The sequence below is a fragment of the Euwallacea fornicatus genome, chromosome 6 (assembly GCF_040115645.1).
Source record: "Euwallacea fornicatus isolate EFF26 chromosome 6, ASM4011564v1, whole genome shotgun sequence".
NCBI classification, from domain to species: Eukaryota; Metazoa; Arthropoda; class Insecta; order Coleoptera; family Curculionidae; genus Euwallacea; species Euwallacea fornicatus.
The window spans coordinates 5,268,216-5,280,103 of NC_089546.1; the positions used below are offsets into that span (position 1 = coordinate 5,268,216).

At 31.9% G+C, this 11,888-nt stretch overlaps 4 protein-coding genes across 7 annotated transcripts in view; 1 reads left to right on the top strand and 3 right to left on the bottom strand.

Moving 5' to 3' along the window:
- LOC136339721 (large ribosomal subunit protein uL10m-like) overlaps positions 1–11,888 on the bottom strand; it is a 236,614-nt gene that overhangs the window by 3,440 nt on the left and 221,286 nt on the right. The window lies entirely within an intron of this gene.
- Positions 603–3,531, bottom strand: brn (beta-1,3-galactosyltransferase brn). The gene is made up of 3 exons (XM_066283357.1): positions 3,382–3,531; positions 2,111–3,331; positions 603–2,054 (listed from the first exon to the last, which is right to left on the bottom strand). Exons 2-3 carry the CDS (start codon positions 2,887–2,889, stop codon positions 1,736–1,738), a joined length of 1,098 nt encoding a protein of 365 aa, XP_066139454.1. The 5' UTR covers positions 2,890–3,331; positions 3,382–3,531; the 3' UTR covers positions 603–1,735.
- LOC136339825 (dnaJ homolog subfamily C member 11) lies at positions 3,660–8,940 on the top strand. Of its 3 annotated transcripts, XM_066283355.1 has the most exons (13): positions 3,663–3,930; positions 4,043–4,172; positions 4,552–4,807; positions 5,528–5,730; positions 5,786–5,902; positions 5,961–6,056; positions 6,649–6,760; positions 6,882–6,998; positions 7,987–8,193; positions 8,248–8,366; positions 8,427–8,527; positions 8,590–8,719; positions 8,779–8,940. In XM_066283355.1, the coding sequence occupies exons 1-13, from the start codon at positions 3,859–3,861 to the stop codon at positions 8,799–8,801; spliced, it is 1,683 nt and encodes a 560-aa protein (XP_066139452.1). In that variant the 5' UTR covers positions 3,663–3,858; the 3' UTR covers positions 8,802–8,940. The 3 variants fall into 3 exon arrangements, 2 of the variants coding, with proteins under 2 accessions (XP_066139451.1, XP_066139452.1); XM_066283354.1 differs by having other exon boundaries at positions 3,660–3,930; positions 8,248–8,527; XR_010732213.1 differs by lacking the exon at positions 8,779–8,940 and having other exon boundaries at positions 3,662–3,930; positions 8,414–8,527.
- On the bottom strand, positions 9,138–11,863 carry LOC136339827 (uncharacterized protein C1orf50 homolog). Of its 2 annotated transcripts, XM_066283358.1 has the most exons (5): positions 11,695–11,862; positions 9,898–9,972; positions 9,657–9,757; positions 9,420–9,572; positions 9,138–9,340 (listed from the first exon to the last, which is right to left on the bottom strand). In XM_066283358.1, exons 1-5 carry the CDS (start codon positions 11,732–11,734, stop codon positions 9,245–9,247), a joined length of 465 nt encoding a protein of 154 aa, XP_066139455.1. In that variant the 5' UTR covers positions 11,735–11,862; the 3' UTR covers positions 9,138–9,244. The 2 variants fall into 2 exon arrangements, with proteins under 2 accessions (XP_066139455.1, XP_066139456.1); XM_066283359.1 differs by lacking the exon at positions 9,898–9,972 and having other exon boundaries at positions 11,695–11,863.

Consider the following 11,888-nt stretch of genomic DNA (forward strand, 5'->3'; position numbering starts at 1 on the left):
CTTTTTTGTTATTTTGTTTCTTTAGTATTTTTTTCTCTTCTTTTTTGTGTCTTTTCTCTTTTTTGTTATTTTGTTTCTTTAGTATTTTTTTCTCTTCTTTTTTGTGTCTTTTCTCTTTTTTGTTATTTTGTTTCTTTAGTATTTTTTTCTCTTCTTTTTTGTGTCTTTTCTCTTTTTTGTTATTTTGTTTCTTTAGTAATTTTTTCCCTTCTTTTATTGTGTCTTCTCTCTTTTTTGTTATTTTGTTTCTTTAGTAATTTTTTCCCTTCTTTTATTGTGTCTTCTCTCTTTTTTGTTATTTTGTTTCTTTAGTAATTTTTTCCCTTCTTTTTTGTGTCTTCTCTCTTTTTTGTTATTTTGTTTCTTTAGCATTTTTTCCATTCTTTTTTGTGTCTTTTCTCTTTTTTATTATTGTTTCTTTAGTATTTTTTTCTCTTCTTTTTTGTGTCTTCTCTCTTTTTTTATTGTTTTGTTTCTTTAATATTTTTTTCTCTTCTTTTTCATTGTTTGGTTTCTTTAGCATTTTTTTTTTCTATTTTGGGAAATTCCCTCGCATAAAGGATAAGGTAAGCGGATTGACATACTAATAACAAGGCACTGCGTAATTTTATATGTGTTTATTTTATTTATATATCATATGTTATTTACAGTTCATGTATATTTGTAACGTGATTTGGATTATTCTGTAGAATTGTATGTATAAAAAAAGTTGAAACTGAGATGGGTTTTAAAAGGTAGAAGAAAACAAGAATTATTCAAAACAGTACGTCACATGCACTGAAGTTTATAAGTTGTAGAAACATGAAAATATGAAACTAGATTTGGTGCAACATAACACTAAAAATTATGAATATTTTAATAACAGACACAGAAACGAAAGTTATTATTTATAAAATTTACACAGGGTGATTCATTGAGTATTACATATATATATTGTACATGACGTGAAAACATGGTAAAACTCGAGATAGAGGATGCCAAAATATAACAATTGATCCCAACACATCTTATACCAATGTTACGTGTTTCAGAATTACAGAGTGTTAAAGGTCGAAATTTTATTTTAAAATTCTTCAATAATTTTTTGTCTTTTCATAGCATCAACACAAAAATTTGGTTTTGTAAGATGCGAGGTGAGATTTTTGATCTATTTTTCATGTAACTCCTAGAAGGCGCTAGTTAGAACCCAACGCTTCGGTATAATCGATCATATTTTTTTTTGTGAGAGATTCTGAGGTAAAATTTTATTCAATATAATGAAAGATCATTTATTTTTTACCAAAAAGGTATTCTTGTTTAATCCCTATATTTCTCGTATTAATGATGTTTAAAAGATATACTAAATACGTACAAGAATAAGTGTCATATAATCCTGAAACAGAATAAAAATGTTCCTTTCTCAAATTAAATTAAGACAAACTAAAAAATGGTAGAAATAATATGTTTCTGCTAGTTTTTTTACATTTTAGAATTTTGATAAAACATATTATAAATTAAAATGAACCTAAACCCGGGAAAACGGATAAAAAAATTACCCACTCGTGGAACGAAGGATTAATATAATTATTACGTAATCACATTTATACCTCTCTACTGAAAATCAACAGGAATCCAGATTCCTAAATTATCACAATTGCAAAACATTCACCAAGAGTTTTATAATGATGGTGATTCATAATATGCCTATTTATTGTTAATTAAATATCACATAACTTTTATAAATAACAAAACGTTATCAAGCATTACCCATACTCTTTTGTTCATTCCAAGCTTTAACCATTTTCTTAGGATCACCATAACCATGTGATGCAACCACATATTTGTAATTAAATTTATTGTAAGGTTTTTCATAAAAATGAAAATATTTGGAATGGAAAGGCTCAACATTCGTTTTATATGCTAAAATTGCTACATAAATATCATCAAATTTGAAATGTCTCATGTAAAAACTGGCATAATACATATCCTGAAGGGCTGTTTTAGATAATATATAAGCACCTCCTGAAATGTATGGAGGCCACATATGGTAAGAGTATTCTTCCAGAGAAACATACCTGAAACAAAAAATTAGTTAAAAAAATATAAATTCGATAGTTTAACCATAATGTACCACTTGCTCAAATAATTCCTCTGAGGGGCAGATTGAAATTTAAATCCTGTATAAAGTCTTACATCATCTTCTAAATCAATCTCAACATTTTTAACTTTTCTTAGTTCAATAAGCTTGTTTATACTTCCAATAGGGTCTTGCAGGTATTGAGGATAGTTTATTGGGAATCGCAAATATCTCAGAACATTCTTTGTAGATATGTAATAATCATCATCAATAAACATGTAAAATTTTGCATTTGGGCAGTACCTCATTACCCACTCGAACCCAGACATTGTTTTGAAGGTGTTATTATAGTAGGAATCTGTATAATTGGCCTGAACAATATCATGGTATCTTCCAGACTCTTCATTAAGAGATACCTGCACATCTGGAACTTTTTGTAATCCAATCAAGAACACAGTTCTAATTTCCACGTCAGAAAACCTCCTTTGAAAACCCCAAGAACTTCTAATAGCTAATCTGCGTTCAAAATTTTGTGGAGCAGACTTAATAATGTACACTAATCTTAAATCACTGGTATCTCGGCACTTTCCATCACAATTTTTATAGTAGTAAAAGTTATAATCATTTAACCGGGGAATGGAAGGGGTCTTATTGTTTTTTAGCTCTAGAATGAGAGGTTCCAGGTCTCCATCATAAGGATAGTGAAAGTTGGAGTAAAAATTTTTTTCTAAAGGATGGTGAAATACTCCAAAGATCAAGAGCAACACAAATCCAATGATAAGGACTGTAATAACTTTAAGGCTTTTCTTTGGGCAGGAACGTAAGATATACATTTTACTGCACTGGGTATAGAAGACATTTGTAAGGTTTCAATTCTGGTTATTTATCTAATCTAATCTTATTGATTTAATTAAATTATTTCTTTCAAATTTCAACTTGTCAATTAAAGTTTTAAATGACAAAAACCTCTATGAGCTGTAAAACCAAAACATTAAGCAGTCAAATGCATGTGATTATTTTAATTGCCTCTCAAAATGTTAGCAACCGTCAGCTCTATCGATATTTCGTATTAATATTGGCGAGCTACCATTCTGCTTGAGTCTATTTAAGCATTTAATGATGAAGATCTGGAAAAGTTACTCAAGGACGTTTGAAGTACACTGGTTGATATGACCAAAGCCTCTTCAGTAGGTTGGATATGGAACTAGTGGTTGTCTAAATCCCAATCCAATGTGTACAGATCTGTACTCCTCCGCAGCTCTTGAGAGTGTAGATCTGGATCAGGGTCTTTTTAGGAATCACTCCACGTTGATGACGGCACTTACCGATCCGTTCTTTAATGGTTCGACTACTTTTCCTGACTAACGAAGTCACAATTTCGTTTTTCTATAATGCATATACACGATGTAGTCTCAATAATATATATACATGGAAAATTGACGCTAATCATTTGATAGCAACAGCGGACAATTATTGTTTTATGTGTTGTAAATTTTGACTATAAACAATGAGAATGTGACTTAATTTAATTTCAGACATATGTCAATTCAACTGTCATTGTCACGTTTTTGCTGTTAAAGCCTAACTTCTCTTCAATGTACCTAACCTCACCAGCGATCAGAAAAGCTAAATTTTTATTAAATTTTCATATACAATTCAATAAAAAGGAAGCATGAGTTCTTGTAAAATCTGGTGCAAGATTCAGCAATAAGCTCAAAAGCAATGAATACATTCATGTTCAGTGTTTTCCGCTTCTACTTGTCAGTGTAAAATATCTATCATCTAAAGCACAAATTTCGACCATGGACCTGGATTCTGATGAGGAAAATGTTTCAGAAGAGGACTATTACAGCTTTCTCAACATCCCCAAGGATGTACGTTCTAATTTACTGGCTAATATTACAAATTTCGGCCGCCAAGAGAAAAACTACATAACCTGAAAATTGTGTAACATTAACAAATAATGAGTTAATATCAACATTGCAGGCATCTAAGGAGGAAATTAATAACGCCTACAGACGTCTCAGTAGAATGTATCATCCTGACAAACATTTAGATCCCACTCTTAAAGCGAAGTCAGAAATTATGTTTAATAAGACCAAAAAAGCTTATGAAGGTAAGTTCGTAAATAAATGCTTCCTCCTTATAGGATATACATATATATGGATTTTTACACACATGTTAAGATTATTAGGAAAACCAGGAAGATTTAACTGGAAGTTACAAAAATGTCTGGGAATCTGACTGAATTAAAAATATTACATTAATGACTTTGTTCAACAGAGTCGACACTAGTGAGAGTTAATTCTTTGTTTTCTCCAATTTGTTATCTCTGTTAAGTAGATTCAATTGTTGCCTCTTTAAACATTTGCCTGTTTTCTTTTGTAACAAAGCCATGTGAAAATCTCTTTTCCTCCTTTTAAAACTAAAGTTACCTGAATAATCAAGAAACACATTAAAAAAAAATTATATTTCCATTAATTTCTCTTTTATAGTTTTATCAGACCCACACACAAGGGCAATATATGATTCTCTGGGAACAAAAGGCCTTGAAACTGAAGGATGGGAAATAGTACAAAGAACCAAAACACCTGCAGAAATTCGCGCTGAATATGAACAGCTGGCAGAAGAACGAGCTGAGAGGAAAAAAAGGCAGGCAACAAATCCTAGTGGCAATATTACCATTGCTGTCAATGCCACTGACTTGTTTAATCCATATGACGACAATTTGTTTGAGGATGAATTTGAAGGGTAGGTGTGCATTAAAGAAATAAAATCCCTAGAAACATAAATAAATTAAAAAGTTACTGACAATAATTGTAAGTGAACAAATAATCGTGTACAACAAACCCCATCCTCCACACTCATTGGCTGCTCCATTCTTAAATGGCCTACTGCCCTCAAAGAGCCTTCTTTAAGATGAAATTCCTGGTACAAATACTCACAAGGTTTGTTTTATTTTTTTGTTATCCTTTGCAAGGATCAGAGGACATGATTAATGTTTAGAGTGTCATCTCAAATGTATCAAAAGGAGCTAAGGTTATATAAATTTCCAAAAAATATATTACATATGCTTTGTTTTGATTTGGATCAATGTAAAGTTGCCACTTCACAGTGTTAAGCAATAGTTTGTGGCAGATTCTAGTAGTTATAACAATCCAATGTATTTTTTATGTGTTATCTTTTTCCATTATTATTCTATGACCTACACTACCGGCATTTTAATTGAATATATGTCGCACGGCCGCTCTCTAAATGTGACAAAATAGCCGACTTTTTTATATTGATGTAATAAATCAATGTAAAAATTCCTTTTGAAACATAAAATATAATTTGGACATCATATCCTGTCAAACTTTCTTGCATATTATTGTTAAAAATTATTATGTAATTGCGAATTACTTGCAAGCATGCATTGATAGTTCCAAAGCACTATTGGGTTTTCATTGTCATGTTAAAACAATTTTTCAGTGGGGTACTGGGAAAATTTCCAAACATAGAAGTGTCTTCAATGCAATTTTCCCAGGGTGTGGATTTCCCACTGACTCAGAAAGACTTATGCACTCTGTCTGGTCAGCTACAGACTCAAAATGGCACTGGTGGCGGGGGTGTAAACTTGACTTGGAGGCATTTATTTTCGCACAAAAGTTGGGCTGAACTTGAAATGACTGCAGGTATGTAACTGATTAAAAAAAAACCATTTATATTATCATGAAACTAAATTATTAGGTAGTGGTCCTGCCCTTTCACTTAAGGGCTTCAGGACTTTAACCAAGAGATTTTTCTGGAATGGAGGTACCGTTTTGCAATTTACTCCAGAAGGAATTCGACCCGGTATAATGTCAAGTGAGTTAAGTTTTTGACAATAATTATTGTTGTTATGATAATTCTGAGATATTTTCAGCGCTAGCCATGCAAATAGATAAACATTCAATAGGATATGTTTCATATCATGGCGGAATCAGGTCTGTATTTTCAACGCAGATCATTAGGGACACTGGTAAGTGCTAACTATGAAATTAATGATATTTTTATATTCTGACTAAAATTTTCAGGAAAGCATTTTTGTTAAAGATTGTGTCAATGTATTTTCGGGTAAATTTTGGTAGTTAGGCTAGGTTTATCCAACTTCTTTCCTTAATGAATTAATAACATCCTGTTTAAAAATACTGATTATCTAACTCCTGAATTCTTGATTTCAAATTTTCATAGTTAATGAATAGATTTTTTATGTTCCCAACTTTTAACTTATAGGAATGAAGTAGAAATTGACGCATGTGTGGAGAAAAGGGGCGAGTCGTCCGTCATTTTCGGTTTAAAAGGCATAAAATATTTATAGCCATCTCAATTGTGCGGATGTCGTAACCCCATTACAACCACCACCCTGACAAATTCACGATCTCAATCTGCATACGGCTTAGGACAGTGCATCACATTATGAATTACGAATTAATAATTAATAATTAAGAAATTAGATAAACCTGGCGTTATTTATAAGGTATTGTAAAGGTGTACATTCATTTCATTACAAAAATATTCAAGATATGATTTTTAGCGTAGTATGTAATGGGTGGCTTATTTTGTTATTTCAGAAAATAATAGATACAATTTTACGATACAAGTTGGAGTGCCACATTCCTTCATGCAGTTACAATACACTAGAAAAATTATTTCTCAGGAATTGAGACTGAAACTGGCAATTAAGTAAGTGTTAGTGGGATTCCTCTGGAATGCTTAAACATTTTTTTCTTAGTCAGGATTTTTGTATGATGTTACAAAATTAATGTCAATTTCTGTGTATTTTGAAGTTAGTACATGTTTTCAGGGTTGGTACTTTCGGTGGAGTAGTGGAATATGGAGCTGAGAAAAAAGTCTCTAAACACAGTAATTTATCTTTTTCTGTGGTTTGTGGTGTTCCTGCCGGAGTAAAACTCAAACTGAGGTAATTAACAATTAAACATTACAAAATTTTGCTCACTTTGAACCGCTCGTAATATTACATACAGTAAACGATTAGATGGATAAGAAAATTAATACTGTGTTATTGTAAGGTTGCTTGATCCTAATATGATGGACAAAAGCGTTTTAATGCCCTAAATTTGACAGTTTTATTGACAAACGAAATTAATTCTCACTCTTTACATATGGAAGCTTATATACATAAAAATCACACAAGCAAAAGGAAAATGTGAGAAACATTTGAAGCACGAGACAAAGTGAAGAAACATACTCTTTATATATAATTCCAAAAAATTGTCGTCCTATGAACTCGTCCACAGAATAACGGAATTTCTTGACGAAAACGCGCTTTAAACGTCTATATAAGTCTCAAGCCTTATACTTATCTATTATGTCGAACAATATAATAAACGATTTCTTGTGAAGATCAGAATGTGGTATTGACGGAAGAATATACCGTGCCGGATGAACACGAGACAGACTTTTATTGTCCCGTTTTGAAAGATGAAGATCGAATTGAATAGGGTGTATGAGCAAAAACCCTTTTCAATCCTGAGATGTACCACAAGTATTGGCACCAAGCTACTTGTAAATGACTCGGACACAATAATAACCAGGTATTAATTTTCTATTTAGACCCATTGGTGCGTCTTTGAAAGTCAAGTTATTCACGACAAAACTGATAGCGACCAAGTGGGATTTAAATTTATTTAAAAGGACGCAATTAGTGTCTTACTACCACTTAGGTTTTGTTAGATCAGTGGATGTATGTTATGAGTCTCGAAATGTATATGTAAAACATTTAATTTTGCTCTGAAATCGGTTAGTGAACTAAACCTGTTAGTTCTTTAACCACGATCCAAAATCCATCAGCCTTCAAAATATGAGTCAAATACCTTATTTCTAGCGGTTCAGATGTGGCATTTCCATCTTTACTACTGTAGACAATTTGACGTTTAACGCATATTTAGATTGACTCGCGCCAATCAGGTTTACTCTTGTCCAATTCATCTATGCGAAGAGATAATGCCATCGCCCGTGTTCTACGCCACAATGGTGCCTTTAATAGTCTACGTCATCGTTAAGAAGGGAATTGTGGAGCCGTTTTTAAAGGAGGAAAAGTCAAAAAAATTGGAAAAACAGAAGCAAAATCATTTTAATATATTGTTAGAAAAAAGGTAGAATTTCCTCAATTATTTGATATTTAGGCGCAATCAAGTATTTGATTTCAGGAAAGAAGCCATGTCAGCTCAAGAATTGATGCAAGCTACATATTCTCGGATCTCTGATGAGGAAGAACGGAAAAAAGGGCTGGTTATAATTAAAGCAATATATGGCAAAATCTTTAGAGGTACAAATCGGGCAGTTCAATTTTTAGTTATTACAAATTTAATACAGAAATTACTTCTAGAAAGTGGCGATGCAGAGTTATCAAATGATGTAGTAGACGTTACTGTTCCTGTTCAATGTCTTGTCAAAGACAGTAAACTGGTCATACATGAAAATTCTAAGGTAATACTCAAGATTGAAAATCATGTATTTAATGTCTGTTTTGTGTTTATTAATTGATTTAGAGTGATCTTCCTGGTTTCTATGACCCAGCACTTGGAGAAGAAAAAGTGCTACATGTAATCTACAATTATCATGAGCAACCTTACGAAGTTACCATTAAAGATAATGAGTCTTTGAGGTTACCTAAAATTTGTAAGTAAACTTTTAGAAATTAAATATAATTTATAAAAACGTCGATTTGCCTTTTCCAGCACATAGGACCAACGTGACTTAATGCATTTGTTCAAGCTAGTCCAGTGTTAGATAAAAAAAAATTTTGTCAAAAAAAAGCATTGTTGAAATTCTGGTGCAAACGGTTGTTTTATATTTGTTGTGTACACAGATGTTGCAGATATAAACGGGTGTTTGAATTACCTATGACTTTGTCTTGTGTTGTTATTTATGGTATATCAATTTTATACAATACTAAAATGTTTTATTTATTCTGTAAATTAATTTATTAAAACCTCTTTAGATTCTGTTAATAATGTCATAAAATATCACAATTCGATGCGTTCTCGAGGGTTTTTATCTAAATTCTTCTGCAGACGATTTTCTGATATACTACATATATGTTTTCAGTAAGTTTATTGCTGCTCTCTTAATTCTTACTTTCTCTTACAAACTATAAAAATAATAACACATCATCTTAATTAAGATGACAACTTATTCACATTTTCATCTCATGAGTGTCTCTTCTGCCTGGATCCAACTTTGATCAAATTCTAAATACCAACTTCCCAAAAAGATATGGGGTGGATGTCCATGCCAATCCTAACAAACAATGAAATTACCACCAGTAATTTACCAGTAAAAAAGTAAATAATGATAATTGACAGTAGTCTTAACTTACCTCATGTGATAACATACTGAAGTATTTCTGACCACAAGACTTTTCGTAAAGGTGATAAATATGTCCAGGCTTTTTCACAAAATTGCATGCAGCCATATGTAAGACACTATCTCTGTGATGGTTTTTATCAAGGTTTTCCTCTTTGAATTTTAACTGAGAGAAATTTTACAAGTTGAAATTGGTAAATATTTTTTATCCTAAACTGTTTGAATATTTCATTTGTAACTTTTTTCTTACATTAGGACAATAATCATCTAGATCCATTAATTCATTAAGTGTTTCTCCAGTTGAATTGACTAGGGTTTGCATCGTAAGGTTATTTTCTCTTTCAACAATATCTAAAAGCCAGTACAGTATATCTAATTTAGTTGCTATGGGGTCAATGTGGGGTTTCAAAATAATATGTACATGGTGCCCCAAGAAAATTTAACGGATTTTATTATCATCTCAAATTTATTTGAGTTAATCAATTTCATACCTTGTTTTGTTTTATATTCGATTTCAAAAGCATGTCCTAGCTTTAACTTCTTTGACCGAGAAACGTGTTGAATCTCTAGAATTGAGTATTCAGTTAGTTTAGTTCCATTAAAATGGCTGTGTGTGTATAATTCATGAGATTAAATAGTAAATAGCTTTTGCTAGTACCTAATTTGTTAAACATCGCATAAAAAGTTACACACCACTAAATTTCGTAAATATATATATATTTTTTTTTATTGCAGATATTTGAAAAAATTAGGCAAAAGATAAGATTGGCTCTTGAAACGTGAGTCAAAGTTAAAAAATGGAATAAATGGATTTAAAAAACTTACCCATTCTTGGGCAAAATGACTCTAAAATAACTTTTTGAAGTTGCGCAAGTGTACCTGCTTTATCTGTGTAAACTTATTTTCTAGTCACTGTCCAAAACTGAATGAGTTGTTTAAAATAAGCAAGTTTTGAACATAAACCTTTATATCAAAGCAAAGTATTTTATACTTTATATTATATCTCCAATAAGTAAATTAATTTCAAAGTTATAAGGGATGGAAAGAACTTTACAGGAACACTATAATTTAATATTGTAGGAGGTCGACTATTTAAAAATACGACTATGTCAAATACAAAATATGCTCAGTTGGGTGCTTAATGTTTAAGCAACCCCAGTGATTGTATACCCAATGTATACAGCAGACGCTTGATAGTGTAAATTAATTCAAACCAAGTGTAGTTCACATTATCGAAATGTGTGTGTCGGAATAACACGAACATTTTCTAGGATTGAAAAATGTTAATGTATTATCAAAATATAGAAAGTCAAATTAACGAATTTACTATTCAACTACGCTTCTGCCTTTTTATCTCGACCATCAATTCCCCATCCTTTTCTTTCTTTCTTCTTTCCCAGCAGATATTCCAATCCAAAAATGGGATTTCCCGACCCTAGACAATTTAGTAGCGACCGTAACAGTAACCTCATTCGGCAATGCTTCATCCATAGATGGTTCGTTCAAGTTATGAATATGTAGAACGTTTGTGACTATAAATTCATTGCCACACCTCAGGGACAAAGAACTTATAGAACCACTGCAGGAATATTAAAATGTTTAAACGAGCACGGATTTTTCATTTTTTTCCTTCTATCATTGACTTTATTTTCTGTGAACGATTGGTATTAATACGGGCTAGGAATGTTATTCGTTGGTTTTACAACTTTTTAAAGTTTTTCTATTTATCAAGCATCTAAACGTATTGCACATTTTTCCTAAAAGTTGTGCTTTTCAATACTTAATTTTGCATATTGCTGCCTTCATTATCCCATATTTCTTTGCTACCCGAGTCATTCCCGCATCTAGCGCAAACTTCGCCTATGATTTTTATTTTTTCACTCAATTTTAAACATTTTCTTTTATGAGATGTGGATATTATTGTCGTAAAAATACATAAATACAAACAATCGTTTAAGTTCAAAAACGAAATATAAACGTATCCTAAGTCTTTATGCGATCGACTCGGTGTGTCGTGCTTTATCGCAGATGAATTCCCTACATATATCGGGAATTAATCGTCGCCAAGAACTGTTTACGTCATCGGGCGTACACATTGTTTACGTTATCGTGCGTTCTGCTTAAGCATATAGTACAAGTTTTGTGTTTACATTAGTGCAATGTTTTCGTTATCGCGTGTTTACCTTATCGAGCGTCTGTTGTATGCACCATCAGCGGTCAGCAGTACTTCTAATTGCCGTTCTCTAGTGTGGAAATCTAATTATAAGTATCTGTCACACACGACGTACCTGACCCTACTCCGGATGAGTTATTAATACTTCTTTTCATTTTATAAGGGCGTGAAGCAAAAGACAATTCTATAAAAATATTTGTGATTAGGGAAGAAACACAGGAAATCCTTCGTCACAGAAAAATTTGGTTAGAATTGCACTCCCCTCTACCAGAAACAAGGTAACAATTGACATTGACATGCAAACTTAAT